General features: G+C 40.6%; 1 protein-coding gene across 2 annotated transcripts in view; it reads right to left on the reverse strand.

Moving 5' to 3' along the window:
* Positions 1–16,071, reverse strand: part of NR3C2 (nuclear receptor subfamily 3 group C member 2) — a 370,425-nt gene that overhangs the window by 73,292 nt on the left and 281,062 nt on the right. For both annotated transcript variants that reach the window (XM_027117133.1, XM_027117134.1), the window contains exon 5: positions 1,660–1,998. In XM_027117133.1, coding sequence (XP_026972934.1) covers positions 1,660–1,998 — 339 coding nt within the window. The remainder of the gene's footprint in view (positions 1–1,659; positions 1,999–16,071) is intronic.

A 16,071-nucleotide genomic window follows, 5' to 3' on the forward strand; every position in this document is an offset into this window, starting at 1 on the left:
CAGTTATTTACAGAGCACCTATCGTGGACCTGGTCCTGTTCAACATTTCATGTTAAATTCACCTTAAATTGTCAATGAGGGTAAACTGCCAAGGCAAAAAAAAAACTAAGACGTTCTGGGAGTTTCATTGTGGACAGTGGTCTACAACCCTTAGTTAGACTGAAAGAATTTGTGTTCACCTGTACCACTTGCTTCATCCTACTCACAGTGAATAACTTCAAAATAAAAGATAACTTAATGACATCAACTCTTGCATATCTGCAATATTGGTGGAGGATTTTACTTTACATGAGTTTGCAGTGATTGAAAAAGTCTTATTCCTAGCTTCCCCTAGGCTGGGATAATGCCAGACTTCAACAGACTTCTGAGGCAGAATAAGCATCCTTGATGCTGTCCTGCCTTACCCACAGTCTTCTTTTCTGGGCCTCAGGCCCTTCTTTTGTTTCTTTTCTCACCCTCTGTACTCCCAGGGGCACCAGGGTATTCTTCTGTTTGTATATAGTTTCACCTGGGCAAGCTCCCCTTCAAAGAGTCAGTCATCAGAGCTTTCCCCAGACTTTTGTCTTATGGCTGCTGGTTGACAACAGGGCATCTAAGAAACTGCTTTGGATTAATGAACTGGGACAATGTGATCACAATTCTGAGCAATGTTTCTGTAGATTAATAGGAGCCTTATTAATAAAATGCTACAGCATAAAACAGACTAAAGTAGGCATTTCAAGGACAAATTAAAGGGTTATGGAGGTAAGATATTTTCAGAAAGACTCTTTCAGAGGCCCCTACAGCCTACCTGAGAGGTCTTTTTTTTTTAATTAATTTTTATTGGAGTATCATTGATTTATAATGTTGTGTTGGTTTCTGCTGTACAGCAAAGTGAATCAGTTATACATATACATATATCCACTCTTTTTTATTTATTTTATTTTATTTTTTTTCTTCGGTATGCAGGCCTCTCACTGCTGTGGCCTCTCCCGTTGCGGAGCACAGGCTCCGGACGCGCAGGCTCAGCGGCCATGGCTCACGGGTCCAGCCGCTCCGCGGCATGTGGGATCGTCCCGGACCGGGGCACGAACCCGTGTCCCCTGCATCGGCAGGCGGACTCTCAACCACTGCGCCACCAGGGAGGCCCTCCACTCTTTTTTAGATTCTTTTCCCATATAGGCCATTACAGAGTATTGAGTAGAGTTCCCTGTGCTATACAGCAGGTCCTTATTAGTTATCTATTTTATATATAGTAGTGTATATATGTCTTGATTTACCTGGTCTAGGGCTTAGAGTAGCCCTGGCTACAAGCTGCTAATAATGGGCTCAATTCTTGCTTTGGCAACTAGAATGTGTTTTGCCTTATTAATATTACTGGAATGAAACTTTCCATTTCAATCCTCAACATAAGAAATGGGTATGTTCTATTAACAGAACAATAGAACAGTGTTCTATTGTTCTATTAACAATAGAACCCTTAACTCTAACTTCTCAAGAGAAATGAGCATATTCTCCAGATTTTTCTTCTACACACTTGATTCATGTGACAATGAGTAAAAAACTGGCTGTCGGGATCGAACAGAAAGCAAACTCAATCGCACCGTTGTATACGGTACGCTCTGTTGCCCTGACGTGCCTAGTTCAGGACGCAGACCCTGAAACGCGAGGCCATCCTACCTGGAATTACCTTCGCCCACTTCACGACTTGGATCATCTGTTTGCCTGCTAAGCGGTTTAGGGTGGAGAGCAGATTTTCGGCTGTATCTGGTTTGGAGTTGTCATAGCCTGCATACACAATCTCGGGTTCGATGGTTTCAAGGACCATGGAAGGGGAAGGTGTGAGCGCTCGGGAAATTGTGGAGAGTTGAGGAACCAGCGCTGAGTTGACGGACGGCTCTTGCGCAGGAGCGATGTACGTAGTTCCTTCCTCTGGGCTCTGTGGGGGGGGGGGTGGAGGCTGCTGTGACTGTTCCTCGTGAATCCCTTTTAACTTCCCCAACTTCTTGGACTTTCGAGCTGTAAAAAAAAAAAAAATTATAAACAGGGCAAATTAAGATTATGTTTGGCATGATAAATACCATCTAAAGCACAACACTTTTGTATGTTATATACAAATGTTAAGAGTAAATCTTAAGAGTTTGCGTTACAAGAAAAAATCTTCTATTTCTTTCATTTTGTATCCATATGAGATGCCGAACGTTCACTAATCTGATTGGGATAATCATTTCATATCGTATGTAAGTCAAATCATTATGCTGTACACTTTAATACAGTGCTGTAGGTCAATTATTATCTCAGGAAAACTGGGATTAAATAAATAAATCAGTGAGTGGCACCACACAAACAGAAGGAATTAAAAAAAGATTATGTTTGGCATACCTTACATGAGGTAAATTGCAAGCAAATATTGACTTATATTGATTAAAGCATACTTTTCCTCTAAGGATGTCTTGTTATACTAGTAGGAACAGCCTCTTTTCAATATTTTTCTGATACCAGACACTGTCCTAAATGCTTTTTATAAATTAACCACTTTAACAATTTTATGACTAGGTACTATTACGATTCTCATTCTATAAAGAGGAAGCAGACCAGAAGGGTCAAGAAATCTGTCCAAGACTACACAGCTAGTATATGTAAAATAGAGTTAAGAGCTCAGAGGAAGGATAAATTATTTCAGATGCTAATAAGTTACATATGCCTCAACTAAATCTTAAGTAAGCCAATAATTCCCACCTATTACCCACCGAAGAATTGGCAACAAGGGCTAGACTCGCCCGATTGAGCTTATTATCTTAGTGCTGTCTCTGTTCCCTCTAATTAGCTTTCTCTGGCCCTTTACTTATTCCTCTTTGGTGCTTCTCTACCACTTACTCTTCCTGCTGTGGTCCATGTGCAACCACTTGCTTACTCAGAGTAGTTATTTTGTGCAGATGCTGTTAGACCGACCGATGTCCCCGGCTATACTGTGAACTGCTGAGGCATAAAGATTGGGTGTTCCTCTTCTTTCACAGCCCGCATGGCGCACCTTGGTAAATGCTATGCCTACACAAAGTGACTTACCGATTTCCACTGAATGAATGCGAGCTAATCAACCCCAAAGAAAGGCAACAGAAGGGAAGAAATGAAATATCTGGATGATTCCAAATTGGGGCACTAACCAGTAAACGTACAGGAATTAATGCTATTAAAAAATTCAGGTGTGAGTTATACCATTACACAATCCTTAAAAATCTCTCCTACTCTATATTTTTACTATAAATAAACATTTCACATGTCACATAGCCTATAACTAAAAGATATCACAATACGGTACAAGAATACCACTTTAGAATTTTAGTAGAATGTATTACAAGTGACCATATTCTGATTTACCCAGAACAGTCCTGGTTTATGCTTGTTTCCCAGCATGCTTATTAGTGAGTGCCCTGTTTACTCCTAAAAGTACCACATTCTGGACAATAAATAGTGTGTTCATCATAAAACCAAAGAATCAGTATTAACTTTAATAGCAACTGCTTTTAAACAAATCTTATTGAAGTAGAGTTGATTTACAATGTTGTATTAATTTCTGCTGTACAGCAGTGACTCAGTTATACATATATGTATTTTTTCATATTCTTTTCCATTATGGTTTATCACGGGATATTGAATATAGTTCCCTATGCTAAATAGTAGGACCTTGTTGTTTATCCATCCTGTATATAATAGTCTGCATCTGCTAATCCCAAACTCCCAATCCTTCCCTCCCCTATCCCCCCTCCCCCTCGGCAACCACAAGTCTGTTCTCTGTGTCTGTGAGTCTGCTTCTGTTTCACAGACAGGTTCATTTGTGTCGCATTTTGGATTCTACATATAAGTGATATCATATGGTATTTGTCTTTCTCTTTCTGACTTACTTTGTTTAGTATGATAACCTCTAGGTCCATCCATGTTGCTGCAAATGGCATTATTTCATTTGTTTTTATAGCTGAGTAATATTCCATTGCATATATGTACCACATCTTTATCTATTCATCTATCGATGGACATTTAGGTTGTTTCTATGTCTTGGCTACTGTAAATAGTGTTAACAGCAACTGCTTTTCATTCACATCTCTCTTGAGGGTTCTTACAATAGATACGGGGAAAGAAAGACTGGGGAGGTGGAAGGGAGAATTGGGAGGTAGATGTGAGGACTCGGGAATGGATGGCAGGTGGGTGGGGTTAATGGGGAGATGGATAGATAATGGGGAAGATGGGTGAATGAATGAATAAATGGATAAAGGATAGAGAAAGCTCAGATGTGCCAAACTGAGCTTAGAGCTATGGTATAATTTACTTTGCAATTGTAAGGTTTTCCATTCTATTGAGGAATTTATTTTAAAATTCTTGAAGTACCAGACACCTTCAACTTAGCTCTAACATGTGTGAGAAACTTACAGGATACAAATTGAACACAGAGTAGGGCTATGCCACACCGATTAATTTGATTTTCAAAATAACCATTCATGCTTGTAAGTATGGCCATTAATATTACATTTACCACTTGCATCACAGAAACACTGATTCAGATAAAAGACAAGCCCCTATCCAACAACAGACATACCTGCCACACATTCATAAAATACTGGAATTGGGCTTAAGAGATGAACAAGATATAATTCCTATCTTTAAGAAGTTTGAAATTAGCAAAACAATTTAAAAATTTCAATTATTTCAGATTTCATTTCTCATGGACTGTCTCCTTCAATGAAAGAGGCAGAAAAACCTGAGTTTTAGAACTGTCTGAATGAAAAGCAGATGTATCCTATTCATGTAGTATGCTAATGGGGAGTGGCTGACAAAGTACTGCTCAGCAGTGCTGAGCACACAGTAGGGGACCAAGATGCTTCTGATGAATGAATGAGTGAACGAACCAAAGAAAAAAATAATCACTAACTGCCTCAAAAACTAGGCAAAACAGAGAAGGAGAAGAAAAGAATCAAACATGCAGATAATCCCCAATGCTGGTCAATGGATGACTGTATCTATAAGAGTTTGAGAAGATCCTCGATAGCACAGATTAGTCATTTGGGGAATCAGATACTTGGGACTAACTGCCTCTGTGTCACATAAACTTGTCTCTAAGCCTCAACTGATTCATCCGAAAAATGAGAATGACAGCGTTTCCCTCTCCTATCTCACAAAAGACTCAACAGGTAAGAAAACTAAAAACGATGTTGAAAATTATTATTAACATCTGAAATAGCGCTTCAATGCTACTTCCATTCTTTCACATAATTTTGCAGATATTAAAACTATTCCCGTTCATTAAAATGTCCTTATCCTTTATAAGACTACATCTGATGATAACCATCATTTGATTGATGAGAAATAGACAAGGGTGATATTCTCAAATTTTATTAAAAATGATATCTGCTTGCAAGTTAATTATAAAATTCATACTTGTTTTAGGCCTTTGGTCTGTAATGCTGTGTCTATTCTCATGGCTGATTTAAGGCCAATGCTATGAAATATCATGAAGAAGAATGCTTAATATTTTCCCTAGCACTGATACACAAGGCTGTGGCCTGTAGCACAACTGATTGAGCAGATTATCAATATTATGTTTAGCATTTCAGTTACATTTAATTTTATGTTGTAATTTTATGAATATATGAGGGACACTGGAATTGAGTATTTATTTATAGTTCCTTAAATAGTTCAAGAAAATAAATATTTTCAGTGTGCAGGTTCTTCAGCCAAGTGTATTCATCCTGCATCTTTTTCTAAAAGAGTACAGTTACATAACAATCATATTACCCAAAGCAGCCCTTCTAAAATGCTTGAAAATTTTATACTCTTTCTAACACACGCCGCCTTCTAAAATTAAAGCCCCTGAAAGTTGCCAATGTCTGATGTGCTCCTATAACATCACTTTCCATGACCCTTATGGGTACTCAGTAAATGTTTGTTGACACTTCATTTTCAAACTGTAATACATTTTAACAAACTATTACATATGTAAATGTAAATTATTAATAAATTAAATTATTAATTTACTTCTGTGTAGGAAATGTAGGCAAGTTTGACATTTTAGGATAAAATTTCTGAATTGTTATTATTCCTTTTCAAAATTTCTACTGTGTAATGATCCACCTGCAGAGTTATTACTCTGAAAATGCCACAACTAAACTAATAATAAGCTCAATTTATGGAGCACTTATGTGCCAAGCACAGTTCAAAACAATTTCTAGTGGTCTTAAGCCTTCCGATGCTCACCATGACCCTACGATTAGGCAATGTTACTTCCATTTTACAGATGCACAGAGACAGGAAGTACTTCTTCAAGGTTGCAGGGCTGGTAAACACCAGGGCTAGTTTTTGAACTGGGCCATGGCTCAGAGCCCACACTCTTAACCTCTGTGCTATGCAGTCTCTCTTTTAATCCTTTTCTCTTTATCTAATTTGTTTTTTAATACTTTAAGATTAGCACCAGCTTCAAATCCAAGTATATAATTAAGATGTGTGCTAATTACACAGGAAAATGTCTGGCCAAAGATACTTAATGAACATGTTTCCATTACCCAAAGCATCCGTGAACATAAATTAGGGGTCTTATCACTACCTACCACCTTAATAAATTAACATGGAGTTAATGGCCTTTGGGCTTGGGAACACATGTTCCCTTGTGACCCAGACACAATTCATTTCTCACCTGCCAGCCACAGTTGCAGGGTGTGTGTGTGTGTGTGTGTGTGTGTGTGTGTGTGTGTGGTGTGTATTAATATGACTCTGAATGTCTCCCAGTCCCACGTGAGCCTAGAAGAATTACACTTGTTCTACCTGGATGTTACAGTAACAGTATATGCTTAGCAGCTGCCCCCAGGTGCCAAGTCCTTAATTACTAGCAGCATCTTAGCAGCCACTTTCTCCTGGCACTGCCGGGGGAAAGAACGCTATAGATTCCCCATGAATTGTTCCCCCAGGAGTTGTGCAATGGGAAGGACCTGCTTCCTATCCAGAATTATAAGCTGGACAGCAAGCAGGAAGCGTCTGGTGGGACCCTATAAAAATTGTGGAAAATTCCCAATGGGGTCTCAAGATTCAAAAAGGCCCTGAAACATGGCCCATGTTTGCTCTGTCTCCTGAGGCCGACCTGGTCTGCTACATACCCTTTGGACAAACTGCCAGTGTGGTAGAATGGCGGCCGGCTGGGAATGACAGACACCGCTTCTGCATCCCCCAGTAAAATGATGAGATGCACGGGATTCTCCTGCTACTTTCATCACTATCTTTCTCAAGTGTGTTCAAATGACAGATTCTTTAGACTTGGAGATGGGTCATTGGGACAACGTCTTTTTTTTTTTTTTTTCTATCTGGAGTAGAATAAAAGACTGATGGGGGGCTTCCCTCGTGGCGCAGTGGTTGAGAGTCCGCCTGCCGATGCAGGCGACACGGGTTCGTGCCCCGGTCCGGGAAGATCCCACATGCCGCGGAGCGGTTGGGCCGATGAGCCATGGCCTCTAAGCCTGTGTGTCCGGAGCCTGTGCTCCGCAACGGGAGAGGCCACAACAGTGAGAGGCCCGCATACCGCAAAATAAATAAATAAATAAATAAACCTTTAATTTAAAAGACTGATGGGGAGCTTTTTCAACCATAACATTTCACTGGAAAGATGTAAAGTGAGAATTCTGTCATTTTAGAAATGCTCAGTGTCATGTCTTGAAATTTTAGGTCTTGGCAGTAAATATTAGAGAGGATATATTGAGGTTATATGAAAACATGTATTTTTCTGTTCCAGGCCAAATGTAATTACTGGTTTAAACCCACAGGACAGGGCTTCCCTGCTGGCGCAGTGGTTGAGAGTCCGCCTGCCGATGCAGGGGACACGGGTTCGTGCCCCGGTCCGGGAGGATCCCACGTGCCGCGGAGCGGCTGGGTCCGTGGGCCATGGCCACAGAGCCTGCGCGTCCGGAGCCTGTGCTCCGCAAGGGGAGAGGCCAAAACAGTGACAGAGGCCTGCGTACCACAAAAAACAAAAAAACCCCACAGGACAATAAGAGCATCCACCCCATTCTCTTTCTTTCATAGACCATTTCTCTTGCCACTCTCCTCCTAATCATGCTTTCCTATTTTCCTCATCCCCTTTATCTGCACGACTTCTCCCCTTCTCCTGCCAGGGGAGGAACACACCGAGAGTTAGCGGAACAACCAAGTATTTCTGTGTCATGAGATCAAAGGAAGGAATGCCACCTTCCTACAGATTTAACTGGTTTTGCAGCAAAACCTCTCTCATTTTTACTAATAGGAAAAAGAACATCTACGGTTCTCAAAGCCATACACACTAATAGAATTGGGGTGAGGGTCAGGGGCACATTGCTTTATGAATAAATAATTAGCCTCTCAATTGATAATAAGTGGCATTCCAATTGTTTAATAAATCTCCTTGAGTGGTTATAGAACTTGAATACTGGGTGTCTTAAAAAGTATATCTAAACATTCTCACGTTAATATACATAATTTAACAAATGAACAGGCATTATTGATTTTATTAGTATAAAAACCATGCTAAGGCAAACTCAGACCCAACCTCGGACCACTTTAAGACATTCCACACGACAGACACACACACACATATACCCACACACACGCGCGTTAACTGTGTAAGGTAATGCACACGTTAATTAGCGTGATTGTGGTAATCATTACATAGGCATATTGATATCACAATACCACATTGTTCACGTTAAATATGTATCATTTTTTGTCAATCATAACCTCAATAAATCTGGGGGGAAAAAGACATTCCAGATTAGTGGATCTCCACAGATTACATTTTAATGTGTGTATAGAGATAACCATAGATATCTCTATAGCTATAACAAACATAATTTTGTTGCTATTGTTATAAAATACATTTATCTACTACTTAGCAAGTAACTAATATTCACCCATTGTGTAGAAAGTGCCCTGGTTTTATGAGCAGTGCAATGCTGAATAAGATGATCTGAGCCCAGACAAGAGCTTACAACCTTGTGGAAGTTGGATCAATACATAAGAAAGCAATCAGGGTTATAAAATAGGCTATGACAAGTTTGGGGTCAGTGTTCCGGACTATGTATGTGGTGAGTGAGCAATGGCAGGAAGACATTGGTTTATCTTTCTATGAGCGCCTCCACTTTCCTGTATCCCTCTGTGTTAATTCCCACTGTGCCCTGGTTTGCTTTTGGTGGGATTCAAATGACACTGAGGGCCCATGTGGAGCGGTCACTTCCCTGTGTGGGCATCCACCCAATGTTAAGCATCACTGACCCCACCCCCACCCCCCCCGCCCCGAGAGGAGAGTCCCTCAGACCAGAAGCTAAATATGAACAGAGACTCAAGGGAATCTGAGGGAGATAGAATAGGGGTCTGCTGATTTTGCAGAGACAGTGACAAGGTTCTGGAAGACAATCCCCAGTGACATATTCTGATTCCTTCCCTGTTGGAGACAGGGATTCAGAAAGGGGCAAAGCCAGACGCTGCCTAGGAGATACTTCTTGGGCGAGATGGCTGATTAACATGATTGTTTTTATGGCATTTATATTTTTCTGTAATTAGATTCTTTTTTTCTCCTCTAATACTTAGCAACCTTTTCTCCTCCCTTTTTTTCTTTTACTGTCAGTCAGACTCAGGAACGTCTGTACATAGGAGGATGTGTCAGGGGGAGGGTTCCATCTCTGGACAGAGTTTTAAAGGTGAGGCTGTACGTCTTCGATGTCTGGCCAGGCTGGGACTGCGTTAAACCAAGTAAGAAACTCAGAAGAAGAGGAAACAATGTCTTGAGAAATGGCCTCTTGGTGATGGCCTCTGGGTAATGGAGAAAGTTTCCAGTGCTTTCTTCTGTTGAAACCTTTGCTGGTTTAAATGAGAGAGAATGCCACTGGACTGAGCGGCAGTGGGCTGAGCCACTGTAATTCCAGAACTCCTTGGACATCACTTCTAAAGAACCGCGGGCAGTGGTGGGGCAAGGGTGGCAGCCAGCACCCACGGCCAGGTGGGGTGGACAGCAGGTTTACTACACGGAACACCCCCTACCTGGGCCTTGCCACTGTTGGGCTGATATACACCTCCAGGGAGTATCAGAAGGGAGCAACAAAATGACGGACGCTCCATCCCCAAAGCTTTGGACCAAAAATGTTTATGGGGGAAAAAAAAATAAGTGAAAAAAGACAGGGATTGAGTTATTCTAGAGTAGAAAGTGAGGGATATGAGAAACCAAACAGCAATTTCAAAAACTTGACAAGCCTTTTCCAAATCACAGTGAGCATCTATTTTCTGTTTCTACTGAGGTCAAGATAAGATCTAAAGGGTTTAAAGGGCAGAAGCAGGGATGTAGATGAGACATTAGGAGAAATTCCTGCAAGTTTTCTGGAATGTGTTATGGAGAGAGCCTGGATTGCATGACCACCAAGAACATGTAATATTCTTTTCTAAAAACTCTGAAGTAAGAGGTAGGCAGGTTCCCTGCTTGCCTGAGTGCAATTCTGCCGCGCAGGAGGAGGACGATGAAATGAGTTATCGAGACCCGGTAGCCCTACAAGGGAAGGAAATATGACCTCCAATGTACATTCCAGCCTTCCATGTGTCTGAGTGGAACTTCTCTGGCTCATATTTTTCTCAAAAACAGGAAGAAATCCCTTACACTTGTACATGTGGTAAGAGATAATTTTAGAAATATTTTTCCAAAATATACTCCAAGGGCAAATACTGTGATCACTGAACGCAGGCTTGGGAGAACATCCACTGCCATGGAAGAAACTCCTAAAGTTCTATATGCTCCCTTTTACCCTATCCCCAGAGTTCACATGCCCCCCCCCAACTTTTTTTTTTTTTTTTTTTCAGTTTTACCATTTAAGGTACAGAACTCAGGTCTGTACTGAAAATGGGCTCTGTGGTTTCTCCTAATCCTGAGGTTACCTAATTTTTTTTTAAGTGGGGAAAACAGTTCATAGTAAAGGCTATCATTAATTGAGAATCTGTATGTCCAGCATGATAGCATCTTTTAAAAATGTTATCCTGTTAGGTCCTCATAAGTGCCCTGTGGCTAGGTACTATTGTTAGCACCACTGTACACAGGAGTAAAGTGGTTTGTACGGGGTCACAAGGATGGTCTGCAGTTAGGAGAAAGTGAGTTTTTGTCAGGGCATAGAAAAAGAGAACAGAGAAACCCCATCACATGTGCAGAGTGCATCAAATCAGGAGGTCAAAGGGGTATGAAAAGGACCCAGAGCCCTAAAGACTTTTCTAGATTATCAGCGAGGTTGCCATTGGATCACCTCTAGTAACAAGATCAGCAGCCTTTTTTAATGGGAGACACAGAAGAACCGGTACCAATACACAGGATGCTTTCTCTCCTAATTCCCTGGGCAGGACAGTCAACCCCTGTGTAGGACAGTCAACCCCTGTGTACTCCGGGGCTGTTGCTGTAGCAGATGAGACAGTCTCTTTGCTTTTGCTCCTTGTTTTGACACCTCAACTCTGATGGCAGGAGAAATCAAAGCAGGCAGAAATCAAACCAGTCTGTACTAAAAAACAGGACTTATTGGGGGAAGAACTTACTCCTTCTGAGTAAAAATCAAGTTCTGGGCTTCCCTGGTGGTGCAGTGGTTGAGAGTCCGCCTGCCGATGCCGGGGACACGGGTTCGTGCCCTGGTCTGGGAAGATCCCACATGCTGTGGAGCGGCTGGGCCCGTGAGCCGTGGCCGCTGAGCCTGCGCATCCGGAGCCTGTGCTCCGCAACGGGAGAGGCCACAATAGTGAGAGGCCCGAGTACCACCAAAAAAAAAAAAAAAAAAAATCAAGTTCTTATGTTCAAGAATATTGAAATGGTTAGTAGAGATGGATTAATCAATGTACGAACCCAAATGTCAACTCTTATAAGTATTAGTTCAGCTAAACTTCACGTATGATCTTATTTTATTTCTGCATCACCAATAAAGCAGAATTCTTAGGTAAAAAACATAAGGTTCCTAAGCTCCATTGCAACTGATAGCTGAGTTCTGAGTCTGAATAAATATATTTTTAAATCAAATGAGCATTCTTTAGAAAATACAGATAATATATTTGCTTTTGTAAATTCTTATTCTTTGGGAATAATGATGCTGTGCTCAAGATTGATATCTGTGTAAATGTAAAACAAAACACAAGCAAATAAGCAAAAAGAAGACAGAAAAGCTCCTTCTAGTTTTACAATCTACTTAAAAAAAGAAAAAGAGCACTGTGATAGCTATGGCTGTCCAGCAAAAGGTCCTTCTCTCAGTTAAAAAGTTCATTCTTTAATAGCTGCAAGAGCCGCCTTCTTGGCATATGTTTGAGCAGAGAACTTATTACATGAAGTACGATCTCACTGGATATGCAAGGTAAATAGTCTCATTAAGAATATTTTATGAAGAAACATGACTGTTCTAACGAGGTCAAGCGGTGAATAAGGTATGATAAAGAGGCAAAAGGCAGTGACCTGGAAATAGATTATGGCACCCAGCTTAATTTACTGTATCTTCCCCAGTCCTGGCGTGATTCTCCATAGGCTCAGGCCAAAAAGAGCTGGTCAGATGCTAGCACACACGCTGGGCAGAAAACCCAGAAGAATGGTCCCGAGCAGACCTCCTCACACTGGCAAGTCAGCTAAGCAGGATCTACCTTAAGAAATATTATGTATAGAAAAATAAGAGTTTACCCAACAGAGGTATGATGAGGGTATTTACACTGGGTAATGCCATTTTCCTTTACAAAAATTTCAACCGAAGACTTCTTTCATGAGCTCTCAAAGAACATACAAAATGTAATGCATTCCTGTTTGTCTGCACATTATTTTTTACATATGTTTCAATTATCCTGTTCTTTCCTCTTAGCATTTGTTGCTACTTCACTGCAATGGTTTCCTCAGCTTGGTCCCTTTAACTGTAGCCTTACAATTGACATTACAATTTGGAAGTGTCTGAGAATTCTAAAGCAACCAAGGAATTTTCCTAAATTCAATTTCAGAAATTTTTAAATGATTAGTATTTGTGTACATAAGACATAAAAACCATGCAGTGAAATGAAAAAATATACAGATATAGAACAGTTTTATCTCCAGTACCAATTTTCTTCAAATTATTTCATCTCCCTTAGCTCAACATTCTTCCTATAAAATAATTACTTAGAGCCACATTATAATTATTCTTTCAAAAGCTTTTATTTAACAGCATTTTCTATATACAATCACCTTAATTTTAACCAAATTTTAAGTAATGCTTTACTTTATTTAGCTGAAAAGTAAACCAACGAGGTTTTAGTTGAGACTACCAATGTTGAGATTATAACTGAATGATTAAAAATGATTAAAATTGCTTCGGAAGAAAATGAACTGGTGAAGCAGAAAACCAGATGTAAAATAATCCATGAATTGATACAAGGACATTTTTCACAACTGGTATAACACAGAAAATATTCTGTATTTCTATATACTATCACTCTAGTATTAAGAACATTTTACAAATGCAAGACAAAGCTGGCCAGCAGAATTTGAAAAATATCCTCATGTTAGAAGCTAATGCTAATATAAAAAAGAATGAGTAGAATGAGGACATGTTAATGAGTTAACAGGCTCCCACTTAAGTTGGGGGCAAAAATTAGATAGGCCTGAGGAAAAAGAAAACAAACGTCAATGTTGATAGCTTTTCTGCATTTTCAATAAATATTACTCCACATTTTATTCCACTGACATCATCAGAGTGAGTTGAAATTAAGAATTAATAGTAGCCAATGGACTTGAAAAATAAATATTTTTCTAGGCTGGGATCGCTTCAGGATTCAGGCTGAACCAAGCTAAATGGCCTTTTTTGAATAAGTGATTCTCTTGCATTCGCTTCTCGTGTTTTCATTCCAGCCTCTCTTTGCACACAGGGTTCGTGCTGGAACGTCTTGAGGCCCTCTGGTGATGTCTGGTGTTGGCAGGTATAGGTCACTGCTGGAGAGGAGGCCTCTCAGCTGCCTGGTGGCGAGCAGAGCCATGCCAGGGTAGGGCCGACGCCCAGGTCTGACCTCTCAGCTCTGTTGAGAAGACAAACTGCTCTTTTTTCCTTTGGTATTCTGCCACAGTGTAAATTCCAAAGCTTTTGGTGACTCTCTCAAACCTAGCTCAGCACAGCAGGCTGAACAAAAGCATCTTTCAAAGAATATGCTTTCCATTTAGGTTGCAAAGGACTCTTCAAATTTATAGCGTTTAGCTGCATTAAAAAAAAAAAAAGTCCAAGGAAGAATTTAAGAAAGTTGTGAATACGATGCTGACTCGTTAAAAAGAAACTTTTAGAAGAAGGAAACATTAAATGTCCTTTTATTTTCAGTGATTCCTTATCATCTGTATTTTTCTTTCACATATGAGACTGAACCACAGACCTGGATGGAAACGAGTTGGCCCTTCTCCATCAAAGCTGGAAGATGAGTTGTCTTCGGGAGAGGATTTAAGTAGTTCAAGAAGGATGGATAACTGGGCCATTTCTGCAAGCTTTTCTTTGGGGTCGCAATTCACATTTAAGTCATTTAAGTCACTATTTTTAAAGTAACGTCACATTTACAATAAAGAGATTAAACAAAAACAGTTATTTATTTCTTCTCACGTATGGTTCTCCATTTTCCTATTAAAATTCTGCTTCTGTTCCAAAGATAGGTTTCCCTTCATTTAAAACTAAGTCTGCCAGCATGCTGTGATGTCAGCCCTCCTATACGTAGCTCTGAAGAACGGACACTACCGTTGATGATGGATTTCACTGATGGCTTTGCTAGCGTTAGAAAAGCCTTGTCTGGGGTCACAGGGTGGCCCACGGCTGTCATCCCAGAGCAGATGCCTTGACCAGGAGTCAGTTCTTCACTGCTGACTTGGGTGAAGGCCAATCTCATGCTATGATTTTCAAATGGATGATGTGGTCCTAAGTCACATACCAGGTAAAACACAATTTTTATCCCCCATAATAATTTTTAACTTCCGTAATTGAAGGGGATGACACAAGCCTCTAAGCTTCCCTTTAGAGAATTTCTACCCTTTAATGGCATTTTCTTTGGGTCCCCAGTTAGAATTAGAAATTCTCTTTTAGATTCAAATCGTTTCCCTTTATAGATATGACCACAGAGAATAAAGATCAAGAGACCACGCCCAATATAATGAAACACCTTATATTAATTCTCTAACAAAGCCTTTAAGGGAAACACAGAGGATGTTAAGTTTCACCTCCAATCCCAATGAGCTAAGGTAGTTTCCTAGGGGAAACAATTCCAGCCAAGGGTCAACTCAGCCTTAGGCAGATGACAGAGGCAGGTCAGGCATCCTCCAAAAAGCAGCACCCCAAGTGCAGTAGTGGAGGGCAGGTAGCCTGCCACTTCTAACCTTGACAGAGTCTAAAGAGAGATGAACAGGGAGAAGCCAAAAAGAAGGTTTTTTCCTCTTCAGCTTCGTGGAAGAAACACACTCTGGAAATAGAATCCAGAAAGGGTCACTCTGCATCCCTAATCTTAGGGCCCGATTAGTATCTCTGAATCAGGAATGTCAGCATGGGTTTCTTTTTGTGGCTGGAATTACGGGAAATGTACTTGCCCTTGACCCTGACCCATCCTTGGGGAACGGGCGGGGATGCAGAGAAAAGCTGTGATCTTCTCCTGACTCAAAAGACCATCATCAATTCAGCATTCTGATCCCCAAATTGTGAACACCCTAACAGAACCTCCTAGAACCGGAAGGGGCATCACAAAACAGCAAGTTTGATCTCATTTTAAACAGAGGGAAATAAAGTTCCAGAGGGTGAACTGGCTTGCTCGAGATTCCAGATGGTAGAGGTGGGAGACTCTCAGCTCCATCATTTCAAGTTCAGTGGCCTGTTTAGCAGTGCCAGCATCAGAGCTTTCATAGAGGAAGACTTTAAAGAAACATGTGAAAACACATGTACTCAATGCGACAGTTATTCATGTTGATTTTATAGTAGGTTGGAAGGCATTTGATGAAAATTATGAGGGAAAGGCTATGACCCTCTCCCCAGGCCATCTGACAGCCACTTAAAGATCTGTTTAGTGTGGCATAAGCACATGCTATCAACATGGAATTCCAGTTTT

Source organism: Aethalodelphis obliquidens, unplaced genomic scaffold, assembly GCF_003676395.1.
Source record: "Aethalodelphis obliquidens isolate GAN/ISIS:26980383/991018 unplaced genomic scaffold, ASM367639v1 scaffold17, whole genome shotgun sequence".
Classification (NCBI taxonomy): Eukaryota; Metazoa; Chordata; class Mammalia; order Artiodactyla; family Delphinidae; genus Aethalodelphis; species Aethalodelphis obliquidens.